This window comes from Girardinichthys multiradiatus, chromosome 13 (assembly GCF_021462225.1).
Source record: "Girardinichthys multiradiatus isolate DD_20200921_A chromosome 13, DD_fGirMul_XY1, whole genome shotgun sequence".
Classification (NCBI taxonomy): Eukaryota; Metazoa; Chordata; class Actinopteri; order Cyprinodontiformes; family Goodeidae; genus Girardinichthys; species Girardinichthys multiradiatus.
In genome coordinates, this window is record NC_061806.1 from 18,476,238 (window position 1) to 18,498,477 (window position 22,240).

General features: G+C 41.9%; 4 protein-coding genes across 5 annotated transcripts in view; all 4 read left to right on the forward strand.

Annotated features, from left to right (window-relative positions):
• Nucleotides 1–2,606: 2,606 nt before the first annotated feature.
• LOC124879000 (homeobox protein Hox-A7-like) lies at nt 2,607–4,730 on the forward strand. The gene is made up of 2 exons (XM_047383242.1): nt 2,607–3,126; nt 3,935–4,730. The coding sequence occupies exons 1-2, from the start codon at nt 2,766–2,768 to the stop codon at nt 4,219–4,221; spliced, it is 648 nt and encodes a 215-aa protein (XP_047239198.1). The 5' UTR covers nt 2,607–2,765; the 3' UTR covers nt 4,222–4,730.
• Nucleotides 4,731–5,595: 865 nt separating this feature from the next.
• Nucleotides 5,596–22,240, forward strand: part of hoxa3a (homeobox A3a) — a 33,033-nt gene continuing 16,388 nt past the window's right edge. Inside the window, exon 1 of one of the 2 annotated variants that reach the window (XM_047383234.1) lies at nt 5,596–6,005. The gene's annotated coding sequence lies outside the window, so the exon portion shown is untranslated. Of the gene's footprint in view, nt 6,006–18,782; nt 18,902–22,240 lie in introns of those variants that run through there. The other variant, XM_047383232.1, reaches the window with a different exon arrangement.
• hoxa5a (homeobox A5a) lies at nt 7,061–11,799 on the forward strand. Its single transcript, XM_047383240.1, has 2 exons — nt 7,061–9,949; nt 10,650–11,799. The coding sequence occupies exons 1-2, from the start codon at nt 9,349–9,351 to the stop codon at nt 10,898–10,900; spliced, it is 852 nt and encodes a 283-aa protein (XP_047239196.1). The 5' UTR covers nt 7,061–9,348; the 3' UTR covers nt 10,901–11,799.
• On the forward strand, nt 18,937–21,890 carry hoxa4a (homeobox A4a). Its single transcript, XM_047383241.1, has 2 exons — nt 18,937–20,665; nt 21,107–21,890. Exons 1-2 carry the CDS (start codon nt 20,233–20,235, stop codon nt 21,448–21,450), a joined length of 777 nt encoding a protein of 258 aa, XP_047239197.1. The 5' UTR covers nt 18,937–20,232; the 3' UTR covers nt 21,451–21,890.

Below are 22,240 nucleotides of genomic sequence, written 5' to 3' on the forward strand. Positions count from 1 at the left end.
GAGGATACGCACACACACACACACACACACACACACACACACACACACACACACACACACACACACACACACACACACACACACACACACACACACAAAAAGGAGAGACACGGAGATCTTTCACAGCTAAAGCTCCAAATAGTGCGTCCGGTCTGCTTGTGTCCAGCTCAGCACAGATATGACAATCCTAGAACTGCGCGCTGTCAACAGACTTTAGATCACTTTAAAAGGTTTTATTTAGACTAAAATGTGATTCTAACAAAATTATAATTGTTTTTAAACCACATGTTTTCAATGAAAACTGCTTTTAGAGTGTAAACGCGCATGCTTTTATCGCAGCACTGCCCCAAGTCTCCGCGTTTCGCACACATGTTTAGCGCAAATACCAGAATATCTCCTTAGTGTCAAAAGTGTCTGCCTGTTCTTCTAACCTTTAAATCGAGTCCAACAGCAGAGCTGTTGTGACGCGTTTGGGGTGGACGCAGATGGACCCAAACTTCAAAGACTCGCCCAGAGACAGCGCAATAAAAACGCCTGCCCTGCTATACACTGTCTGGCATTCCAGTTTTAATGGCTTTATGGCCGTCCAGACACAATTAGGCCGTTTTCAGAATGACACCCATTTGTTTTTCGCCTTCTCTTTCTGTGTGATTGGGATCTGTGACAAAAGGCCGAGCGGAAATGATCAGCTTTATTGGATCCCTATGCGACGGGGAAACGCACAGGACTCACGGTCATTTGGAGCACTCCTTTGTTTCCTCTTGGGAACTTTAAGCCCTCTGCTCTTTATTTCATTCATAAAGGAAAATAAACTCGGGAGCTGGAGTCGAAAACAGCAACACGCTTTAAAGTGTTCCCAAATATCTGAACTTTTTAGCTGATTAAAATATCCCAACAATGGAGACATGACATTACCTCTGCGTTGTGTTCCCCTGTTATGTTTACATTTCTGAAATAATGACAAAGGTCAGTGTAGCAGGATACTTCCCCCACCTCGCAATACCTGCTGGTTACCAGAAGGTGGCGGCACTTTTTCACCAACGTCACTCCTGTTTTTTTGCTGTTTGTAAAGCTCCTCCCCGGTGGAGCAGCACACAGGGAAAAAAACAGTAGTAACATTTTAAAAGTCAAGGAAAATAATTTCACACCTTTTTTACAGTCTCACCGCAGAAGCTTGTTCCTCACCCTGCAGCTCTAAGAGGGAGAAAACAGACACTGGGTAGATTTAACTGTATAGCTGCTGCCGGATGATTCTGCTCATGCGTACAACGAAGGTCCATATAATTAACATTTCTGTTCTTTCTTAAATGGGTTTTATGTATTTATTGATTGATTTATTTACTCATAAATTTATTCCTCACCCATTCATGTTGAACTGAGCTTCTTTGATAGCACAGAAAGGTCAAACTAGCATTTCCCCCTCAACGTTGACTATATTACTCTTATATTTTACTACTGTTTTGTAGTAGCTTTTGCAAAAAAACATTTTAATGTACTATTTAGTGTAAAAAAAAGGCCAACAATCCAAATAAACTTTCAAGAGTGTAGTAAAGTAAACAGGAAAAAAGCTAATACAAATTATTCGTAAAATAAGCTGGGATGGTAAAAATCTAGAATTATTACAGAGGGTGTAATTTTGATTTTTTTTTATAGTTTACGTTTTTTTATACATGATAAATAATCGTATATAGGTTATTGGGGACATGGGTATATTTGAATAGCCTCAGCAGGTAATAAAATATTTTGAGAGCAAATCTTCCTTTTTCTCTTCTTTTTGTTAATATTATTATTATTATTATTATTATTATTATTATTATTATTATTGTTATTGTTATAATAAAATTGTAATTGTTACTATTAATATTAAAGTCAATAAATTCTAATTAAGTATGGAAGTGGTTAAGTAAGTAGGAAAGTTCGTTTTCTCATCTTTCTAGCTTTTTCTATATGTTTGTACCAGTAATTTATTTATGAGATGATATATTTTTACCAAATTTAGATCCTAATGGACATGTAAGGGTAGTCACAGAGCATCTTGAAAATGTGGGTAAAAATATCATAGTTATTAACTAATTATATATATATAATTATGATTTTCCTTTCATGCATACATGTATATATATATATATATATATATATATATATATATATATATATATGTTTGTATATATATATATATATGCTATATATGTATATATATATATATATATATATGTATATGTATATATATGCTATATATGTATATATATATATATATATGTATATGTATATGTATGCTATATATGTATATATATATATATATATATATATATCGGACACGCTACTAACACACTGTTGCCGCATACTATTGCATGTAAACACCAGGTGAAAGTGTTTGGTAAAAATCGAAAAATTGAATGCATTTGCAGACTCTTGTTGAGGAAGGAAGTAAACGAGATAATAGCGACACTTTTGTAACTGCACCTCTAGATCATTTACATTGTGGGAATTTCTCTGCTGCGTGTTTATTCGACATTAGGTGTTTACGTGTGCGAGGTGTTGATCCCGAGCTGCGGTCCAGTGCCATCACGAAATCTACGCCTCTGCTGATTGGATGAGAGAACCCGGGCCCGAGTCACATGGTTGAGTTCTTTGGTTCAGAGTTAAAATGGGGTTTGGTGTAAATCTAGAGTGTATAGCTGTCATATATCACGCTACCTCGTAAAAACGACACTCAGGATTCTGGGCCAACAAATCAGAGCGGGGGGAAAAAGGGAAAAAAAAATATGACTTCTTATTATGTGGACAGTCTCCTTTTCAAATCTGCGCCGGTTAGGTCTCGGTTTCCGATTGCAGATCGAGCTTCTTGCGGGACTGGATCCAGCGAGGAGGACCGTGGGACTGTGGCCATTGGGTTTGCACCATCCCTCTCTGGAGTTTACAGCGTCACCAACGCAGCGTTCCAGAGCCTAAACTCTGTGTTTACCTCAGGGTATACCCAGGGATGGGACGTACATACTCAGGACTGCAGCGGCCCGTTTGGCCAGGGCCGCCTGTTCAGCGACGGCTGCTGCCATCCAGGGCCGGGACCCCTCACTTCGCCTCCGGACAAACAGTACCGTATGTACCCGTGGATGAGGGCATCAGGTATGTTCTAACACAAAAACACCGATAATATAAGAAAACAATGCGATGCTTTGACTGGACCTTACCAGTTCAATTAATATCTAGCAGCTCATTCCCGTTGCCTGGAAAGAATCGTAAAACTTTTATTGCGCAACTAATGAGTTCTCCAGCCATAAATTAATTTGGCCAAAGCTCCTGCGTGTTCACTATAGGCAGAGACCTTGCCGCTGGGGTTTTTTGTTTTTTTTTTCCCTCTGCACTCCTATTACTCTTGCAGCCTATGCTCCCCCTTTGTGGCTGTAAAGAAGCCCGGCCTGTGGCGTAAATCAGCTCCCCTGTACTCTGCAGCTTTTTCTAATTGAGTCTGCACCGCAGAGACTTTGCTGTTCCCTGAAAATCAGGATCAATATGGGTCACAGCTTCCGTCAGATGGATTTAGAGCACAATGAAACCACATATATGTATATATATATATATATATATATATATATATATATATATATATATATATATTCCCCAAGTGAATTGATGTCCATGCGGTGTGAACAACATTACAGGCTTTTGATTGGAACGGCCTTCATAGCATCGGGGGATGCAGATGTGCACCAAGCACCCCAGCAGGTCCACTTCGAAATCATCCTAAAAAACACCCTTGTGCATGTATAAAGTGAGCTGTTTGAGCAAATTTGAACGTACCTGAAAATAAATTCCATGAACAATTAAATGGCAATAAGAGAAGCGTTGTTTCTGCCGTTTTTATTATTAACTTCTGCAACAAATCATTAACTAATGCATTTATTTTCTTCATTTGTCTTCATATCCTCCTCAGATCCAACCCGACAGCGGGGCCGGCAGACCTACTCCCGGCACCAGACTCTGGAGCTGGAGAAGGAGTTCCACTTCAACCGGTACCTGAGCCGCAGACGGAGGATCGAGATCGCCCACGCCCTCTGCCTCTCTGAGAGACAGATCAAAATCTGGTTCCAGAACCGCCGGATGAAGTGGAAGAAGGACAACAAGGAGTGCAACCATGTGGAGACGAAGCAGCTCGACACCCAGGTTGAATCCGGATATGGAGACCCCGGCAACGTAGCACCGGTGGAGCCTAAACATTAAAGACAGAGACAGGGAAAAGGATCATCACAAATGTCGCGGAAAAAATAAGGGAAACGATTTCTCCACTTTTCACGCGTGCTTCACATCCTCGACTATTTGAGTTTTGAAATGATTGTGTGATTTCCGCAGCGTTCCATATTAAATCCTTAGAAGCTTCACATCTAAGAAACAAACATTTTAACTAACTGAAGTATATTTTTCTGTACAGCTATCAACACGGTTTGTCATGCATCTGACTGAATGTAAGCGAACCAACATTCCTTTGAACGAAAACTACCTAACATTTACCTTTTTATACATTCAACATCACCCAGATTGAAATTAAAGCAGAACATTTTCTTCCCAAACAGCTGTAATGCTTTCAACATAGCAAATGTATTGTGCACTGCATATATGTGCCTTGTTTCGAGCCGCATGCGTGTTTTACTTAAATAAAAGATTACTACTGAATGGAAATGTAGGTGTTTTAGCTTTGATGTCCTGCTCAATAAATATGAACGTTAACACGAGTGGTGATGGCTTTTACAGCAGCGGGGAAAAAAAATATAACCTACCTCAACTTCCCGTATATATAGGCGGGTAAGAAACTATAAGAAAATTATTCAGATTTTGATTTTGCTTTACAGTTAACACTTAGCCTAAATGTAACAGTATTTGAACATTGTCAATGGGGTTACAGTTACCAACTCACGATAGGTAGTGCATATATGTATTATATGTATATATATATACATATATATTTAAATATATATATATACATATATATTTAAATATATATATATACATATATATTTATATATATATATATATATATATATATATATATATGTGTGTGTGTGTGTGTGTGTCATATTTAGGCTGAATAATACATGTGGAGCAATATTTCAACAAATGCTTTGCATATTAAATAAAGGATGGCCTCAGTCTGTATATGGGCATTTGAACGTTGAGGACCTGCCTGCCTGTGTTCACCTATGACACACACATCAGTTATAGTGAAAGCAAACCCATAACAAGTTATCCATATTAGGTCACCTGTGCAGGCTGTTTTTGTAGCCTGTTCTCTGGGAGAGATTAGATAAACAGTGAAGTTAAAGAATTTATACTATGAGGATGCGAGGTGGGACAGGCTTCTTATGTTGAACTCTGCGCCCCCTCTCCTCATCTCTCGGTAAGATGGCGCCTGATGGCGACCTGCCCCCCTCCTTTCCTTCTCTCTCCCCTTCTCTAGCCTTTCACCTCCCCTTTCCATCGCCCATCCTTTCTCTCTCACCCTCCGTCTCCAGCGCCGGGCCATAAATCCGTTGTTGTTTATGAAAATTTACAACACAGCGCTTCAACTTTACGAGCAGACTCGGCCTCCCATTGGCTACATGGCTCGGTCACGTGTCTTCGAGCCGTGAACATGAACTTTTTTATATATATATAATTTCCAATAGCGGAATAGAGCAGCCTTTCATTTAGAGGACTCAGACTTCCTCGCTCGGCTCTTCTCACCAGCCAGCCTTCTTATGTTCAAACCTCTCTCATTTTCCTATTTTGGAGTTTATTGTTAGTATTTTTTTCTTCCTCTTCTAACCGAGTACAGACTCAAAACACAGGGGTTATACTCTGAAGCCTGAGTGGATATGTTTGGGATTCTGACACACCTTGGCGGAATAAAGGGAAGGAGTGGTGGTGCGTCACTGACCCCCAGGAGTCCCGACTTCCGTCCGGGGACTCAGCTGGAGGCTTTCCCCTTCCACCCGTCATTTGCTATGTTTACACGCAGAGGCCGTAACAAGGTAGGGCATCGGAAGACTCTATATCTCTATGCGTGTTTACGAATTTGCACAGTTAAATATTATTTCTCCAGTGCTTCTGTGCATTATTAAAATTTAATGGCAGATACATCTCATATTTAAATGATACGTTTCCAGACTCTTGTAAGCTTGCACTCATTTCATTAAGATCATTGTGGTCTGAAGTGCCCATGTGGACCTTATTTGTTTGTTATGCTTTCAATGTGGTATTGAAATTTAAAACGTGCTCTTTGCTGCCCTCCTGTGGAGAAGCGTTGTAACGGCTTTGCTAGTCTGAATTCGGTCTAGGCACGAGTGTCTGTTCTTGCATGATGATTTTTAACGTGTTTTGCATTTTATCTGAACATGCATACTTTAAACATTGATGCGTTAGACTGAACTAAAACTGCAGGCTTTGTAGCTGCAGAACAACAAATATCTGCCCGGAGCCAGGACATCACAGAGCTCGACATCTATGTCTGTTCTTACATTATTTTATTCTCGAAAATGATTCACGTTACATCTGAGCATGCAGGCTTCAAATATCAATGCGCAAACATGGATTCGAAAGTGTGCAAGCTTTGCGGATGCAGCTGATGTGCTGCAAATGTTTGGGTGAAGCCTAAGAAATAACAGAGGTTGACGCCTGCTTGTGTTTCTTTTCTCTTGTTAAGGCTTTGTTTTTTTTAATATGTGAGCATGCAAATCGTAAATATAGTTGCGTTAAACTGAACTGAAACTCAAGGCTTAGCAGCTTCAGATGATGTGCAGCAAAGATTGGGTGCATCCTCGAAAAATAGAGGATGAAATTTGTGGGTGCTTTTTGTCTTTTGCATCATATATGAGGTGGATGTCATATCTAAGCATACCGGTATGGAATATTAATTCAAATAATGATTAATATAGATTGTCATCAGAGTGCAATATTACATAAATGGTTCAATGACCTCTGATTGGCGCAACAGCTTTTTTTTTCTACTGATCTACTTTTATAAGTCATTATTTTGGCTCAAACACCAAATTCTTCATGTAGATTCACGAACAGATGTGTATGTATTACACTCTGAATTAGGGTAACGTATGCTTATTTTTGTATATTTCTGAAACACTCTATCAACAATGTAAATGTGAAAACCTCAAGTAAATGCTAAAAAAAAATAAGGATTACAAATTTATCATTCTTCTTATTATTTATTTTACAATATTTTTGCTAATTTCATTTTTGTATGTGGTATCTGCAACGTCCCCTTTATGTTTGCGTCCAAACGTGTGTTGATGCCTGCAGACTGCGCTGCTTCTGCCTTAACAAGTAACTCCCGTCCCTCTCCTCTCGTTTCTCTTTCCCTTTATTTTGTATCTCCTGGGTGTGTACTTGTTCCAACTCAAACAGGCTTCGTGGGAACTTTGTTGTCATTGGCCAACTCATAGATCAGCTGCTGCAGCACGACAGTTTCTGCGGCACACTGCGTGCGCAGCTCATTTGCGACCTTAATTAAAGGCCCGTGTACCGCAGCATGCATTGAGTCTCCACGGGTACCTTTAAAAAGTGCGAACGCATACCTGGTGCTTCTGCGTTCCTTTCTCAGAAACACAGCAGGATTGGGCTTGTGCGTTTGGGGGATAAAAAATGGCCGCTCCGGGGTGATAGAGGGCATGAACCAGAGAACAGGTCTTTGCCTCTGAGAGACGAAGGTGCCATAAAAATTCCAGAAGGGAGAAAAAAAAAAAAAAACACATACGTGGAGCTTTGGCCGCTGCATGCATGTCCGGCATTATGGAGGCTTCTGCGCCTTCGTGCATAAGGCTCTGACCTCATTCCCTGGTTTATCTTATGTTTTATAATATAAACTGAAGCAGATTTATTCAGTTGCGAAACGTTACGCCTAAAAGAGTGATCCTAAAGCTTTGTACAACTAAAAACTACAACTAATAAGAAAGAATGGAAACTTTATGGTTGTTTAACTTTTTTCCCACTCTTCAGATTCATATTTCGAACCAGCCATCTGGGCAACGTTGATTAAAAATGCGATTATGAACCACTGATCCCCGTTATTTTCTATTATTATCGTTTATTATTTTTATTCGTGTTCATTTTTTCTTTAGCAATATTTGGAAAACTTTCCTAATTTAAAACCACAGATTGCCTCAAAATCATTTACATATTTATTTCCCAATCGTTTCTCAGCCCTCCTCTCATTGTTTCCTTGAGGTCGAGAACAAAGCTCGGCTCCCTTTAGTTTCTCATATGAGAAAACTGAAATGCTCTTTTCTGCCTCAGATGACATCTCGCACACATTTAGAAGTGTAACTTTGCTGGAGGACGGAGTCTTTAAAAGTCAGAATGACGGAGGAGTCGCCTCTAAATAACCAAAATGAGGTCGGGCTATGTGCGAAAAAAAAAGGCCCAGAATAGCCGTGATCTAAAGTGTCTGCTACTTTGTATTGCCCCATTCGAACCTGCCTATAAACTGTATTTCTGTGCTCATATAAAGCCTGTATGTGTGGATATTAATTTTGCCAAAGTGGCACTAACAGCAGGCTCTGAACACCAGGCTCGGTTGCATTATTTGATAATGTGTGCGTGATGTTCTGAGCTTCAATCTCCTCGCCCAACATTTACTCATCAGTATTTGTCCCATGAAGTCGTTCACTTATTTTACGAGTAAAGAAAGAAAAAGTGCGAAAGAGCGCGGCCCTGTTTGAATGGGCTTTTATTCTATTAACTGAGCCTATTTACAGCCATCTCCCAGCACAACGTGCAGAGCCGATTCTGATCGAGTTATTCTTGTACACTCTCTACAATCTCTGGAGATTGCGCTCTCAGCATGTCACTTGTTGTATTGTTTGGGAGACCTCTTTCTTTGCCGCAATGGTCGTTAACCTCCGAATGACCCCCGTGTGTGGAGCCCACGCCTCAGAAAAGCGCCGCAGACAGTCAGTGCAACGGTTGCGCCAGAGGATGGCGCAGCACGACAGTGGAAAAACGCCTCGCATAGCCGAGAGCGCATGGCAGGGGAGGCGCGCACTCCCTCCCATCCCACGCGAGTGTTTCCTGCTTGCACGAGTTTACCTCTGGAGGTCACCAGACAGGATTTACGACTGGTCAACAAAAGCACGTGATTCTGCCTCGTACCCCATATTTGGGTGCCTACGTAAGAGAGAATCAAGTCCATGTCCCACTCTCATTTCCATAATTCATCATAAATTGTGCAAGGGTGCAATAGGACGCGCTAAAGCATAAGAGCCACAAATCAAGGAGCTGCAGGTTTATGCTGTTTACTTCCCCTAAAATAATCACAAAACAACAGCAATACCTGCAGCGGACAAAGGGTGGAACTGTCAACAAATGAGCTCCTATTTTGTGAACTCATTCTGCGGTCGCTATCCCAATGGCGCGGACTTTCAGTTACATAATTATGGAGAACATAATACCGCGAACGAGCAATACAGAGACTCCACGGCCATGCATTCCGGCAGGTACGGCTATGGTTACAACGGAATGGACCTGACAGTCGGGCGGGCCGGTGGCGGACACTTTGTGGGCAGCGAGCGGACGCCGGGCTACTCCCCGACTCACACAGCGGCAGCAGCGGCGAGCCCTTCCGTGGAACCCGTCAGGTACAACCAGTCCACGGGTTGCAGCCAGAACTCGCCCCTGTCGCCTCCACCTGAGCCTCTACCGTGCTCCTCCTCCACGGTGGCCAGCTTGTCGCCGGGTGCCGAAACGCAACCCCAACTCAGAGCCGTGAAGAACTCCATGAGCGGCGCCCAGTGCTCGGGCTCGAACGGTGGAGGCACACTGTTGCTGGGTCGGGACTGCGCGTCCAAGGCTTCCCCCCTGGAGGAAGAAAAGCCTGCGGGAAGCGCACCGACGACTCCTCAGAGCGCCAGCGATTCGGCACAGCCTCAGATATACCCGTGGATGAGAAAACTTCACATAAGTCATGGTAAAGTGCTCACTTTAAAGATCTGCAATCGATTTTATGTCTTGTATGTGGACCTGGTGCTGTTGCTATTTAGGATGTTTTTTGTCATTTACAAGCAAATGAGAGTAAAAATTGAGTATTTTATGATATCAGAGTAGTCTAAAAAATATATATTGCAAAAATGGCAGCAAATCGCTCCTATCACCTATTAGGTAAAGCTTTGATTTACCCAGATAAGGATCTGGATAAATCAAGATAAGGATTCAGTTAATGATCGCTTTTTACTAGCAGGATCAAATATTGTTTTAATGATAACATAAAATGTTGAATAATTGTGTGTACATAGTTTAATTTCTGAGGTCTGTAAATAAATAGATGCACGTCCAATTGGTTAATTGTTCTTTTTTAAAACTAATTTCAGTTCAATTTAGTTTATCTGAGCGGCGCCAATTTACAACTAATGTCATGTCAGGGGTCTTTTCAAGACACATTCATCCATTGAAATATATAATCCGATTAATTTAATAAAATTCCCCAAAAATCTGACTCAAATCTGCTCTCAGAAAAAAATAAAATAAGATCAGTTTAGTTTCAAACTGCAAATGTCCAGCTAGAATATTCAGAACTACGAACCATAGCTCCCCAAACTGAGTAAGTTTGCTAAAAGTTTACGGAAACGTCATTTAAAACTCTCCCATATCTGATATGTTTCTGTCCAAAGATTTGTCCGGACCGGAGGGGAAGCGAGCCCGAACCGCTTACACCCGCTACCAGACCCTGGAGCTGGAGAAGGAGTTCCACTTCAACCGGTACCTGACCCGCAGGCGGAGGATCGAGATCGCCCACGCCCTCTGCCTCTCTGAGAGACAGATCAAAATCTGGTTCCAGAACCGCCGGATGAAGTGGAAGAAGGACAACAAGCTGAAGAGCATGAGCATGGCGGCTGCAGGCGGGGCAGCCTACAGGCCTTGATGACCACTCACACCTCCTCTCATAAATACATTGAAATGAAATAAACTATTGAAAGTGTAAAAAGAAGAAAAAAAAAAACAACAAACAACAAACAAACTCGCAGAGACTTGTTAGCAGGGGGCTCTGAGCCACCCCACCTTCTGTAAATGCCCCCATTAACATTATATTTCCTTTATATCCTCACCGTGTTAATCAGTATGCGAGTAAAATGTGTATTTCTGTACAGTTCTGTTTAGATTTAGGGCAAAAAAGAAAGAAATGTTTAAATTATTTCTTGTTCAGAAAGGAAAAAAATCAATAGCTTGAACCTGTCCAGTAAAAAAAAAATCTGTGTGATGCACTCAAAACAACAACAGCCTAATAAGTACTAAATAAATAGAAGGTTTCTGTTTAGTTCTCTCTGCACATGTGCTGTATATGTATATATTTATTTGTCTCATGTGTTGTGCCAACTCGTCAGAAAAAAAAAAAAAAAAAAAACTCGCTTTCGATAACCAGCAAATAAGCGTTTTGTGTGCGTAATTGTATTGTGAACACAAGTGTATGGACAGAGGTGCCGCCTCGCCCCTTTGTGTGTACAGTGGGGGGTGCCTTGTTTTCTTTAGTTTTTTTTTTTTTTTTTTTTTTTGCAGGAGATTATGTTTGACTTGCTCACCTGGGCGCAGCATCGTTAACAAAAACGGAAAAAAAAAAAGCGTGTTTGTCCCTGTTTTGTTTTCTTCCAGTTTCTATGCGGAAGGTCCCCACCTGTATGACTTCATCGTGATGAGCTTTTTTGTAAATGTTTTTTCAAAGACTGGAAAGAGGGGCAAATATATGCTAGAATAATCAGAAGAATGAGACTGATGCTCATGTTGATGATGGCTGTCATGGCCGTGATAATAAACTTTTTACTGGAATGGTAACTTTGGTGAGTTTCTTTTTAGATTTGTGCTGCTCAGGGGCCACTTTGCTGGAGACCTTTCCCTCTTAACACTGGACATGTTGTTGGCTTGTCTTTGTCTTTATTTAGGGCAGAAAAATGGAAATTTTGAATTTTTTAGGCCATAGCTCGTATCCGTATTTAGCCTAAACAAATAAGTTAACAGTATGGTTGAGGAATCAGCTCCAACCAACCTTCACCGACATCTAGACATCAATAAACATCCTCATTGCGCCTTTCCACCTTTTAGTTTTCCAAAACTTGTAGGTAGTAGTAAATATCTTTGCATATTTGTCTTTTTTTAAAATTACTTTCAGCCGTATTTAGGCATAGATCTATTTTAACTTTAGATTTCTCGCATTTAGTTAGAGGAAGGTAGACGTCGTTTAGTTGATGTATTTTTATCTTTTATTTTCAGCCGCGACCAGACATAACTGGACGTCTTTATATCTTTTTACCTTTTGCGCTTCAACCACGGTTATTCAGACGGAGAACAGCTCCGTCCTCTTTCTGGTTAATTAGGACTTTGCAGGTATCTAAAAATTTTCTAACTCCAAAAAAAAAAAAAAAAAAAAGGAAAGGAAAGGAAAGAAAGAAAGAAAAAAGCGAGGTCTCCTTTCCTTTACTGAGCCAAATCTGGTTGAATTCAACAGGTTCCCTCTCTGAATGAAAGTTGTTACTCACCTTTCTCTGGTGCTGCATGGGAAGTGGGGTGGTTGGGGGTTCGTGGGGGGAAACTCCACTAACAAGCTCCATGCAGGGGCCCAACGGTGCCCCCCATTTGCGCACACTCTCCCGAGCAATCCCCATCACATTAACTCAACTCCTTTCCCCGGCTGTAAACTTTATTACAGGGCCGATTCTGGCTCCTCTTGACATTTGGGTGCTAAATGAATGGGGGGTTTTGTCTATGAATTAGATCGTAAAAAATCAGCCGGCAGAGCGGCCAGATAGGCTCACTGGCCATAAACGGTCACGTGGTGGGCCATTAAAGTAAGTTTTATGGTTTTGGGGAGTTGACAGTATATTGCACATAACATATAATCGCAGTGAGGGCGAAGCCTTGTCTGACTCTCTCTTTGCTGCCTCTGTTGCTCGGACTTTCCTCTCAGAGTGGACCGGACACGCTCTCCAGGATGAAGACCGCCTCTCTGGGTAAGTTCTCCAGAATAACCGGTAGCCAGAGAGCAGTCACCCCCGTGTTAAACAGCCGTATTATTGTATTCGCTCCCCTCTCTTTCCGTCTCTATTAGTGCATTACACTAATTTGTCAGTTGTGGAGTTCTGGATGCTGGTCTCGGCAGATGTTGCGCAGGGTTGGGTCCGGCTCATGGCTATTTAATTGCTTCCTTTCCTGCGTAACTTGTTTCCCCTCCATCTGCGGTGTAACTCATAATCCATTTTTACATGTTGGATAATTATCTCTGTGTCCATTTCCACCCCCACAAAACTTGTCGTTTTATTACACTGGAGGACTCACAGACCGCGCAGCCAGAAATGTTCCATATAGGGAAGCAGGGGAGCGTGCGGTGTTGCTTGATAAAGTTAAGCCTTGATGCAGGCCTACAGATGCACAATGTGTGATTGGATTGTGATTGCGCAGATTATTTATTTTTTTTTTTTTTTGGAGCATGCATATAGTTCCAAGTCCCTGAAGAAAAGGGGAAAAAAAAGTTGCAGGAGTGCAGCGTGCGCTCCACATGTTGGCGCGGCGCATGGATGTGGACTTTGGGGCTGGCTGTAAACAGTGTCGAGCAAACACAACACAGGAAGCAACAGGAAAACATTTAACAAGGAATTCCGTTTTGTGTCATCCGAGGTTTTCTTTTCTCCTTGTGTGTGTGTGAAGAGTTGAAAAGTTCAGATGACCTCCTAAAAAGTCACTCTCGCTTTGGGGATGACCTCGTCTGATCAGAACAAGAGCGAAGTGAACAAAGCCCTGAAAAATTAATGTCCTAAGAAAACGTTTATCACCTTTTTATGAAAACAATGACATTTTTGTTACTGTCTGTTATTTTTTTAGTATTGACGGTCAATGGTGTGTCATTATGCGCCCTTGGATTGTAAATGACTTATTTTACACTCGAATAAGTGTGACACAAGTAAAAAACACAACTGGGAGCTGAGAAATCTGTGAACTAGAAAATAATTTAACATGTCCCATTTTTCTATTTATGATGAACATGTTGCACTTGATGATCAGATGCATTACATATGAGGGGGTTTTACGAGAGTTCGGATACATTAGAAAACTAGCTTGCCTTGCGAGGTTAGAGAGCGCAAACATGGCATCGTTCAAGTAAAACAATCAGAGTCGACATAACTCGTTTGCAAAACGCATTTTTGTGAACAGAATTCATCCATTGTCTGACTAAAATTCAGACAATTTTAGGAAGGAGTTCTAGTCGTAGGAAAAGCAGATTAATTCTTCGTCTGTTAGATTATTTCCTATCATATGCAAAAAGAAACACCAACTTCCAACTCAGAAATACGAAAAAAACTGCATCAGAACCAAGTCTCTACAAATATCTGTTGTAAAATGAGCTAGATCTAAAAAAAAAAACATATCTGTTTATGATTTGTCCAGTTTCATTTTAGGCACATGCAAAATGAAACAGGACGTGCCTAGAGCGCGGATCTTTGGAACCGAACCACCCCCTCTTTCCCTTTGCCAATATTTCAAGTAGGGGAGACAGTTCGACAGGGCCCCATGTGCAGCTCGCTGCCAGGCTAAGATAGAGAAGGAGAGCGCTGCTGCGGGTTCATCCGGAGGTCAGCCCCTCAGCACAAAGATGAATCTGCATCCTCTCAGAGCCACCAGCAGAGCTCGCTTTAGGCCAAGTTCACTGTCACCCTGCTGCATGCAGAGGAAAGAGAGGGAAATAAACCGCTTGCACACGTACGCACAGCAACAAACACAAGTGCGCGCCTTCACGTTAATGCCAGGTTTCCTGTAAGGACAAAGCGCATAAATGAAGTTAGCGAGGGTTGCAGAGCCTGCGGAGAAGCACCAACACCGGAGGGATTGATGTGCGCGAAGAGAGAAAGAAAGTTTTGAAGTGGTGCCTCCAACAAAGTGTTCTCCCTGCTTTGCTTGCTCTGACTCTAATGGATGATTTGCATATTTTACAGCCCTATCAGCCCTGAGCTGGAGCTCGGTATTGGATTGATTTCCTCCCCAATGTCAATGGGAATCATCACAGAGACGCAAAAGCATTTTACATCTTCTTTTTGGCAACTCGTCTGCTCATCAAATGTGGAAAATTATAATTAGTGCACACTGAAATAGCAGGCTTTCTTTGTATATATATACATATATATATATATATATATATGTATATATATATATATAGGAGGCCTCGGTGGTTGCAGATATCTCTTCTGGCTGCTACTGGTGAGAGCGAGATATGCTGCAGAAGATGAGGAGGAGAAAAAATTGGGGTCAAAAGTTTACGCGCTGAACAAGTCTCCGTCATTTGTTCACTCTGAGCTTGATGCCAGCCTTTATAATAGCGATCTTGACTCTCCACACAAAAGGCAGAATAGCTTTGCATTACATATGTTGCACGGTGCACTCCAGGTGAACCCTGGAAGTGCAGTGACCTCGCGTTAGGGACCAGTGAGGGGGGGTGAAACGAGCCCCCACCCCACCCCTACACACACACACACTGCATGGGTCTCTCCCCCGCCACAGCAGCAAGATTGAGTGTTTGGCGTGTTATTAGGGCGGCTGATTGGTGAATTTCCTTTGAATAAATTGCATCTGATATGTTTAGGGACGAGGGCAAAATTTGCATTTTGAGGATTGATTCTTTCGACCCGGTCACAGGGTAATGAGAAGGCCCACAGCCTGCAACCCCGCCCTAAATAATCCCCCAGATCCTTTAAAAACATTTAGCCCCTCTCTTCCTGATCAGTTGAATAGAATCCTTTTTAAAAAGTAGAAATAGCACAGATGTTGTCCTTTTTCTTGCACATTATCATACAGCTTCAGGATCTCCGTTTTCGGACGTTTGTTTTGCATATTGCCTTACGAAAGGTCTTAATATCATCCGAACGGCAAATACATATTTTTTATTCAGGTTAACAAGATTAACCTTTTGAACCTCAGCAATATTATTGTTGAAATAGGTTGAAAAGACGGTTGCGTCTTCCATCTAAGCAACGTGACAACGCAGTTAATAAGTGAAAGGCGAAAAGATGCAGAAAGGGCGTTTATAAATGTGGCGGAAATGTGAAACAAAGTGTCACAGACAGGTTGCTTTTTTATTTTTCTTTGCACATCAAATCAAATGTGTGTCCAAAATTTAAATGTGATCACCATATGGCAATATTCAACTGAACAGACATAAAAGAGGGCATTACCTTCCGGTTTGTCGCTGAAATCAAAGCTTGGAAAAAAGGCCAAACTAGCTGAACTTTCACCGCGTTTGTTTATCCTAGATTTGAATTTTAACACACACACACACACACACACACACACACACACACACACACACACACACACACACATATACATGTATGTGTTTATATATACACAAACATATATATATATATATAATACTCTAAATTGTTAAATAGTCTGAAAATAAGGAAGATGTCTGGAAATGAGTTCATAATGTAAACAAGGATAGATATATCCACATCAAATTCCTTTTACTCAGATTTTCTGTCATAATTTATTACAATTTGCTGACAACCAAACAGAGGATAGATGACACACTTTTTCTGTTCAAAGTATATTTTCTTCTAATTTCACAAAAACACAATAACATGTATGCCACCTGAAAAACAGAGAAACAACATCAGACCACAGTTTAAGTTTAAAAAGCTTTGTTATTGCAACTTTAACATGAAATTGGTGTAAAAGAAACATTTTATTCATCATCATATAATAATAAACATGTATTTATTTTCTTATTTGGAACTTGCAGGTTAAAATGAAATACATTCCACATACATAACATCTTTAGAAAATATTTTCGGCATTTTATAAACTAGTAAAACGTTCATGTGTTCAAAATATGTTCTAAAATAATTGTGAGAAGTTGTAGTTGTGTAAAAATTGGTTTGACCAGGTCTAAGTTCACAATAAAAGTGCCTCTAATGAGTTATTGGCGTCTAGTTTGTCTCTGTTTGACGTCTTGTGATTGTGCACGTTTTTCTTCCTAAAAAAAGACCATTATTTCACTAGTTTCAACGCCCGTATTGAAATCAGTGTGCTTATTGTGGTTTCCTATAAAGGTCATATGCAGTCTAATCTATTTTATTATCAAAACCAGTGCATGATGCATGGATTTGATGAGATTTTTTATTTTTGCAGAAACTTTTGCACCCAAGACAACTTGCGCTTTTCAGAGAAAGAAAAACGTCTTTTGTCCAACTTTGTAGGGTCGATCAGCGCGTCCAGTCAAAACCAGCAGCTGTAGAACAACATTAATGACTCTGATCGCTAATTATTGTTGCAGTAACCAAGTGGTGAAAACGCGATGAATATATCGTGCAGAAACGATTATGCTACAAATGCCAACCCAAGCCACAATGTTTCATTAAAGGCGTTAAACGTGCATGTTTCACCTCAGATCCTTGGCATTTCTTGAATTTTCTCCCCCATGCAGACGGAGGACCTTGTGGGAGCCATCTGCAATCAGTCACCATCGTCTCAGAGCACTTCTCTGATAATCTAAATTTACAGTAAACTGTCAGCATGATATATATGGCCTGACTAGACCTTCACGTCGCAGTGTGTATGCGCCCTGAAAGCCAACACCCCGAACTCATACAATAAGAAGCTGAAACCGCAGCTGGAGTCTGCTGCGGTTTTAGGCGCAATTCTCAGTTTTAAATCTTGTGGAAAATTGCACAGATAGCAAGCTTGTTATCACATGCTTTCGTTGGGTTTCGTTAGGAATGAAAGTAGATTAGTTTTCTTTTGTTGCATTTTGGCACAGGTATTTCCAGGAGCTATTGCACACAGTCGCCCCGCTTTGCGCAGGCCTGACGCAGATAACAGGGGTAATCTGAAGCTGTTCATTCTAAAGCCTTTCTAATAATGACGCCTTAATAAAGGTGTTCGCGGTGTATATATATCAGCAACAAGTAGAATGAGCCGTAAAACACGCAGCCGCTTCTGTTCCTGTTGGCTTCATTTACAGTAAGTGGATAACAGCTTAGCTGACCAGCTCTATATTTATGCTGGACCCGCGTTAGAATAGAAAGGCAGCAGAGTGTGAATTTTGTTATCATGTGAAACCGTCTTACCCGCCGACATTATGTTGACACATTGCCTCTCAGGTGGTCTCTGCGGCCGTGGAGGACGCAGTGAATCTCCAGCATGCCATTTGCAATGAGTTAGGAGGAATACACAAACAGCCCTGGCTGAGTGCGCACAGGCCTGGCTGTTCTCAGGGGCTCTAATCCAAAATCTGCAAGTTTTCTGAAGATAAGCACAGTGAAGAATTATCTGAAAATCCTTCCTTCACGTACAGGAAGGACGTGAAGGAAGGATAGGTCTTTTGGAAATTTTTACAGAAAAATCCCCTGAAGAACCTCCTCTGTGTTGAAGTGCGCGCCCCCCAAAGAATTAAAGAGAGCCTTGCAAAACTGAAGTCCAAGTCCGGGGTGAACCCCGGGTCACTGTGTCTAACAGATATGAAAATGTCACCTCTTTGGAAAAAAAAAAAGAAGGGGCAACGCCTTGTTGTTTAACAAAGACTGTCAATGGGCAAGATTAATCAGAAACAAAATGGAAACGGTGTCACCTCGGGGTCAGGCAGAAGTTATCTCTGTGTAGGGGAGCGTCCAAAAAAGAATAGGAGAGAGGCTGAGCAGCAGCAGAAGAGAAAAAAAAATAGGGAGAGAAAAGGAGAAAAAAGAAAGGAAAGCTTTCAGTATTTCCTTAAGTTTTGTGGGCCCCTTTTGGTTCTCACTTGCAGAGGCCTTGTCGAGGTGGATCAGATCCGAGAGGAACTGCTGCTGCTGCTGCTGCATCCTCGAGGAACACGGATACACATGCAGGGTCATCTCGGATAAGGAGCGGAATCTGGACGTGGACATGATGTCTGATGGCGAACAGCACGGTCAGACACACTTTTTATTATCTCCTCATAAACAAGCAACACGTATCTTATTGATTTTATTTTTTGGTTTTTCCAATACTTTGTGAGTAATAAAATGTAATAATTTTGGCTTTATTTTTTTGTGTTGCGTTGAATCACAAAAAAAACAGCCTTTCTAAAATTTACTTTCACATGTTGTTATTATTATAAGAATTATTATTTTTATTATTAGGAGTATTATTATTGTTATATGGAATTTAAATAAATGTGTTACTATTGCAGTACTTGCTTGATGATGAAACTAAGAACAAAGCAAAAGGTATGAGTTTTAGTAGTAGAATGTGTTTTATTTGTATTTTTTATATTTCTTTTGTGTTGTTGCATAATATATAAGTTTATTCAGAGTAATCATTGCCAGTGGCATATGTGGTCGTGCTCATTGCACTGACACTTTCAGTTCTGACGTGCGGCTCTCTGTAAATGCTGCTGCAGGATATTTGCTTTGGCGTCCGGCTATAATGCACATGCAAATCATATGTTTTATTCGCCTTTTTTATGGCACTCGACACACACGGCACTGAACGCTTTTAGCACGAGTCAAGTTTACTCTGCAGTATATGGTTATATCAGAATCAGAATCAGCTTTATTACCAAGTTCGTACATACAAACAATACACACTTCGTCATGTCTTGTCAAATAATTAATAATTGCCTTTTCTTGGTTCTTAGCAACTAATTGAGCTAAAAGAGCAGGTTTTGAAGTCTTTCATTTGTTTAAAAATTGTAGCATATTTAAAAAGGAGTTTTGCAGGTTGTTTGCGCGTGTTGTGCATGAATAAGAAGAGATGGGCCAGGTTTGAAGGATGCACAAGCCTGTGTGGGCTCGGAGCTTTTGACATCTGTTTTCTTTCCCAACCATGAGGATTTGGATATGCTCACCATTTAAATGTGTGTTGCATCTTTGGGATGCAACAGATTCCAGCTGCAAGCACGGATGTTTGTTAGCAGCTAGACTTGGGTTACTCTGCTTCAGTTGAAATGGAGAGTCTCACCCACATAAGTTTGGATTCATGCAGTAAACAACTTAGCAGATTACTCTTTTGCTTTACATGCTGTGATTTAATAAGGAAAACACCAACGTAAGCCAGTCCGAGCGCTGCCGCTGGTACCAGTGCCATGCTTTTCCATTGGTTCCTGTTTACATGATGCCCACAGGACACGCGGTGATTGGTGGCCTTCTCGCACGTGACCAGACAACTTTGTACATTTGACAGGGGGGAGTAGGAGGGTTTTGTGGAGATCAGAAAAACGACAGCGCGATAAAAATTAGTATTGTTGCACTTCACAAATTAATGACCATGAGTTCCTACTTGATAAACTCCAACTACATCGAGCCTTCCTTCCCACCATGCGACGAGTACCAGCAGAACGGATATATCCCCAGCCACGGCGACTACTACGAGCGGCCAAAGGATACGGGCTTCCCCCATCACGACGAGCAATCCTATCCGAGGTCAGGCTACGCGGAGACGGGCTATGAGTACGGCAGCGTCCCTTCAGCCGCCACCGCCGCTGCAGGACTCGACGATTTCGGCGATGGGCACCACGCACAGCCGCAGCCGGTCCCACAGAGCCACGGCGCTCACCTCTCCGCTGCGCCAGACGGTGGCGCAGGGGCAAACAGGAGCAAAGACTGCAGCCTCGCCGGTGAGGTTTACCCTGGCGTGGCGAAGGGCAAGGAGCCGGTGGTCTACCCGTGGATGAAGAAGGTCCACGTTAGCAACGGTGAGTTCTCAGCCACTGGAAACACATGCATGAGCCCACTGAGGCAGCACTAGTAGCATCCCTTACAGCTGCAATTTACGACTATCGAGCAGCAGGGTCGGTAATTAAGGACCCTCGTAAATTTTATTGCTTGTGTTCGCCTGTCTGGGGCCGTGCGCCTTTGTTGCTTTTTAACCAAAACTACCTTCCAGCACTGGAGGCGAGCCAAAGTGTTATATTCCGCCCTGCTGTTTTTGTTAATCATTCCTAAGCTTGATGTGTCCCTGGATGGGAGTGCTTGTTACACATTCTCTTCCTTTAACGAGAAGAGAGTTTAAAAAGCGGCTGCACGATTTATGCACTGTGCATGTCCAGTGGGCACAAATAAGGCAAATAATACATTCTTAAACATACATGTAACACCTGACCCCCCCCCCCCCCCCCCCCCTTTCCCTCTCCCAGTCAATGCCAGTTACAATGGAGGGGTGCCCAAGAGGTCCCGCACTGCCTACACCCGCCAGCAGGCTCTAGAGCTGGAGAAGGAGTTCCACTTCAACCGCTACCTGACCAGGCGCAGGCGGGTAGAGATTGCGCACACCATGTGCCTGTCCGAGCGCCAGGTCAAGATCTGGTTCCAGAACCGTAGGATGAAGTGGAAGAAGGAGCACAAGCTTCCCAACACAAAGATCCGCTCATCATCCGGGTCGGCCTCTTCCTCAGCCTCCGGGCCCCAGCAGCAGCAGCACCAACAGCAGATTAAAACAGGCCAGCAGCTTGTCCCAACGCCGTGCACAGTTGGTCTATAGTGCCCAGAATAATAACCCCCCTATAATCCAGACTGAGATGGCGAACAACAGTGGAATTCGATGGACCGATTTTCAGTATTTTACACTCATGGTGTTATATCTCTGTAAGCTTGCACAATGGGCCTGTGCCACGTCCTTTGTACACCCTTTCGTCCTCAGCCCTCTTCATATAAGCTTGAAAAAAAATCACCTTTAGTTGCCACGGTGGCAACTAAAGTGTTTGGTTTTTGATGGAAAGGAAGGAAAAAAAAAAAAAAAACCCAACGCACATTCAGACGTATAGGACCTGGATCACAAAGTTTGTATCAATGCAGATAAACTGAGTGAGGTGAGAGTAAGTTTGGGGTCATTTTCTTCTATATATTCTCTACGATTATTGTTGTTTTTTATGACCATTGCTCATGGAAAGTTCTAATATACTTGAAAGATATATAGGAGACTCTGTAGATGGGGGGGGGGGGGGGGGGGGGGGGAACGAGGGGAGGGGGCATCAGTCAGAGGAGCAGCAGTCTAGTCCGTGTGTTTTATTGGGTTGGTTCTTACTGTTGAATGTATAGTTCAGGTGATGTTCACATCTAATATGTACATAGACAAATCCTACCTAATGAAGGCACAATGAGGGGAAAAAGACGGCTTTTTTTTCGTGTCAAGTTCTGTCAATGTTGTACACAACGTCCATGTAGATTCATTTGTGCTCTCCCGTGCGTCCTTATGCTGTGTTGTGCTCTAAACTGTGAATATTTGTATGTGCTGTCTCAGTAATGACCAATGTAATGTAGGCTATATAGTG

Excerpts from the sequence above, each read along its gene's own strand:
- hoxa5a (XM_047383240.1), top strand. The coding sequence starts at position 9,349 with ATGAGCTCCTATTTTGTGAACTCATTCTGCGGTCGCTATCCCAATGGC. Across the intron at positions 9,950-10,649 it reads AAAACTTCACATAAGTCATG|ATTTGTCCGGACCGGAGGGG; the intron begins GTAAAGTGCTCA and ends TTCTGTCCAAAG.
- LOC124879000 (XM_047383242.1), top strand. The coding sequence starts at position 2,766 with ATGACTTCTTATTATGTGGACAGTCTCCTTTTCAAATCTGCGCCGGTT. Across the intron at positions 3,127-3,934 it reads CCCGTGGATGAGGGCATCAG|ATCCAACCCGACAGCGGGGC; the intron begins GTATGTTCTAAC and ends TATCCTCCTCAG.
- hoxa4a (XM_047383241.1), top strand. The coding sequence starts at position 20,233 with ATGACCATGAGTTCCTACTTGATAAACTCCAACTACATCGAGCCTTCC. Across the intron at positions 20,666-21,106 it reads GAAGGTCCACGTTAGCAACG|TCAATGCCAGTTACAATGGA; the intron begins GTGAGTTCTCAG and ends TCCCTCTCCCAG.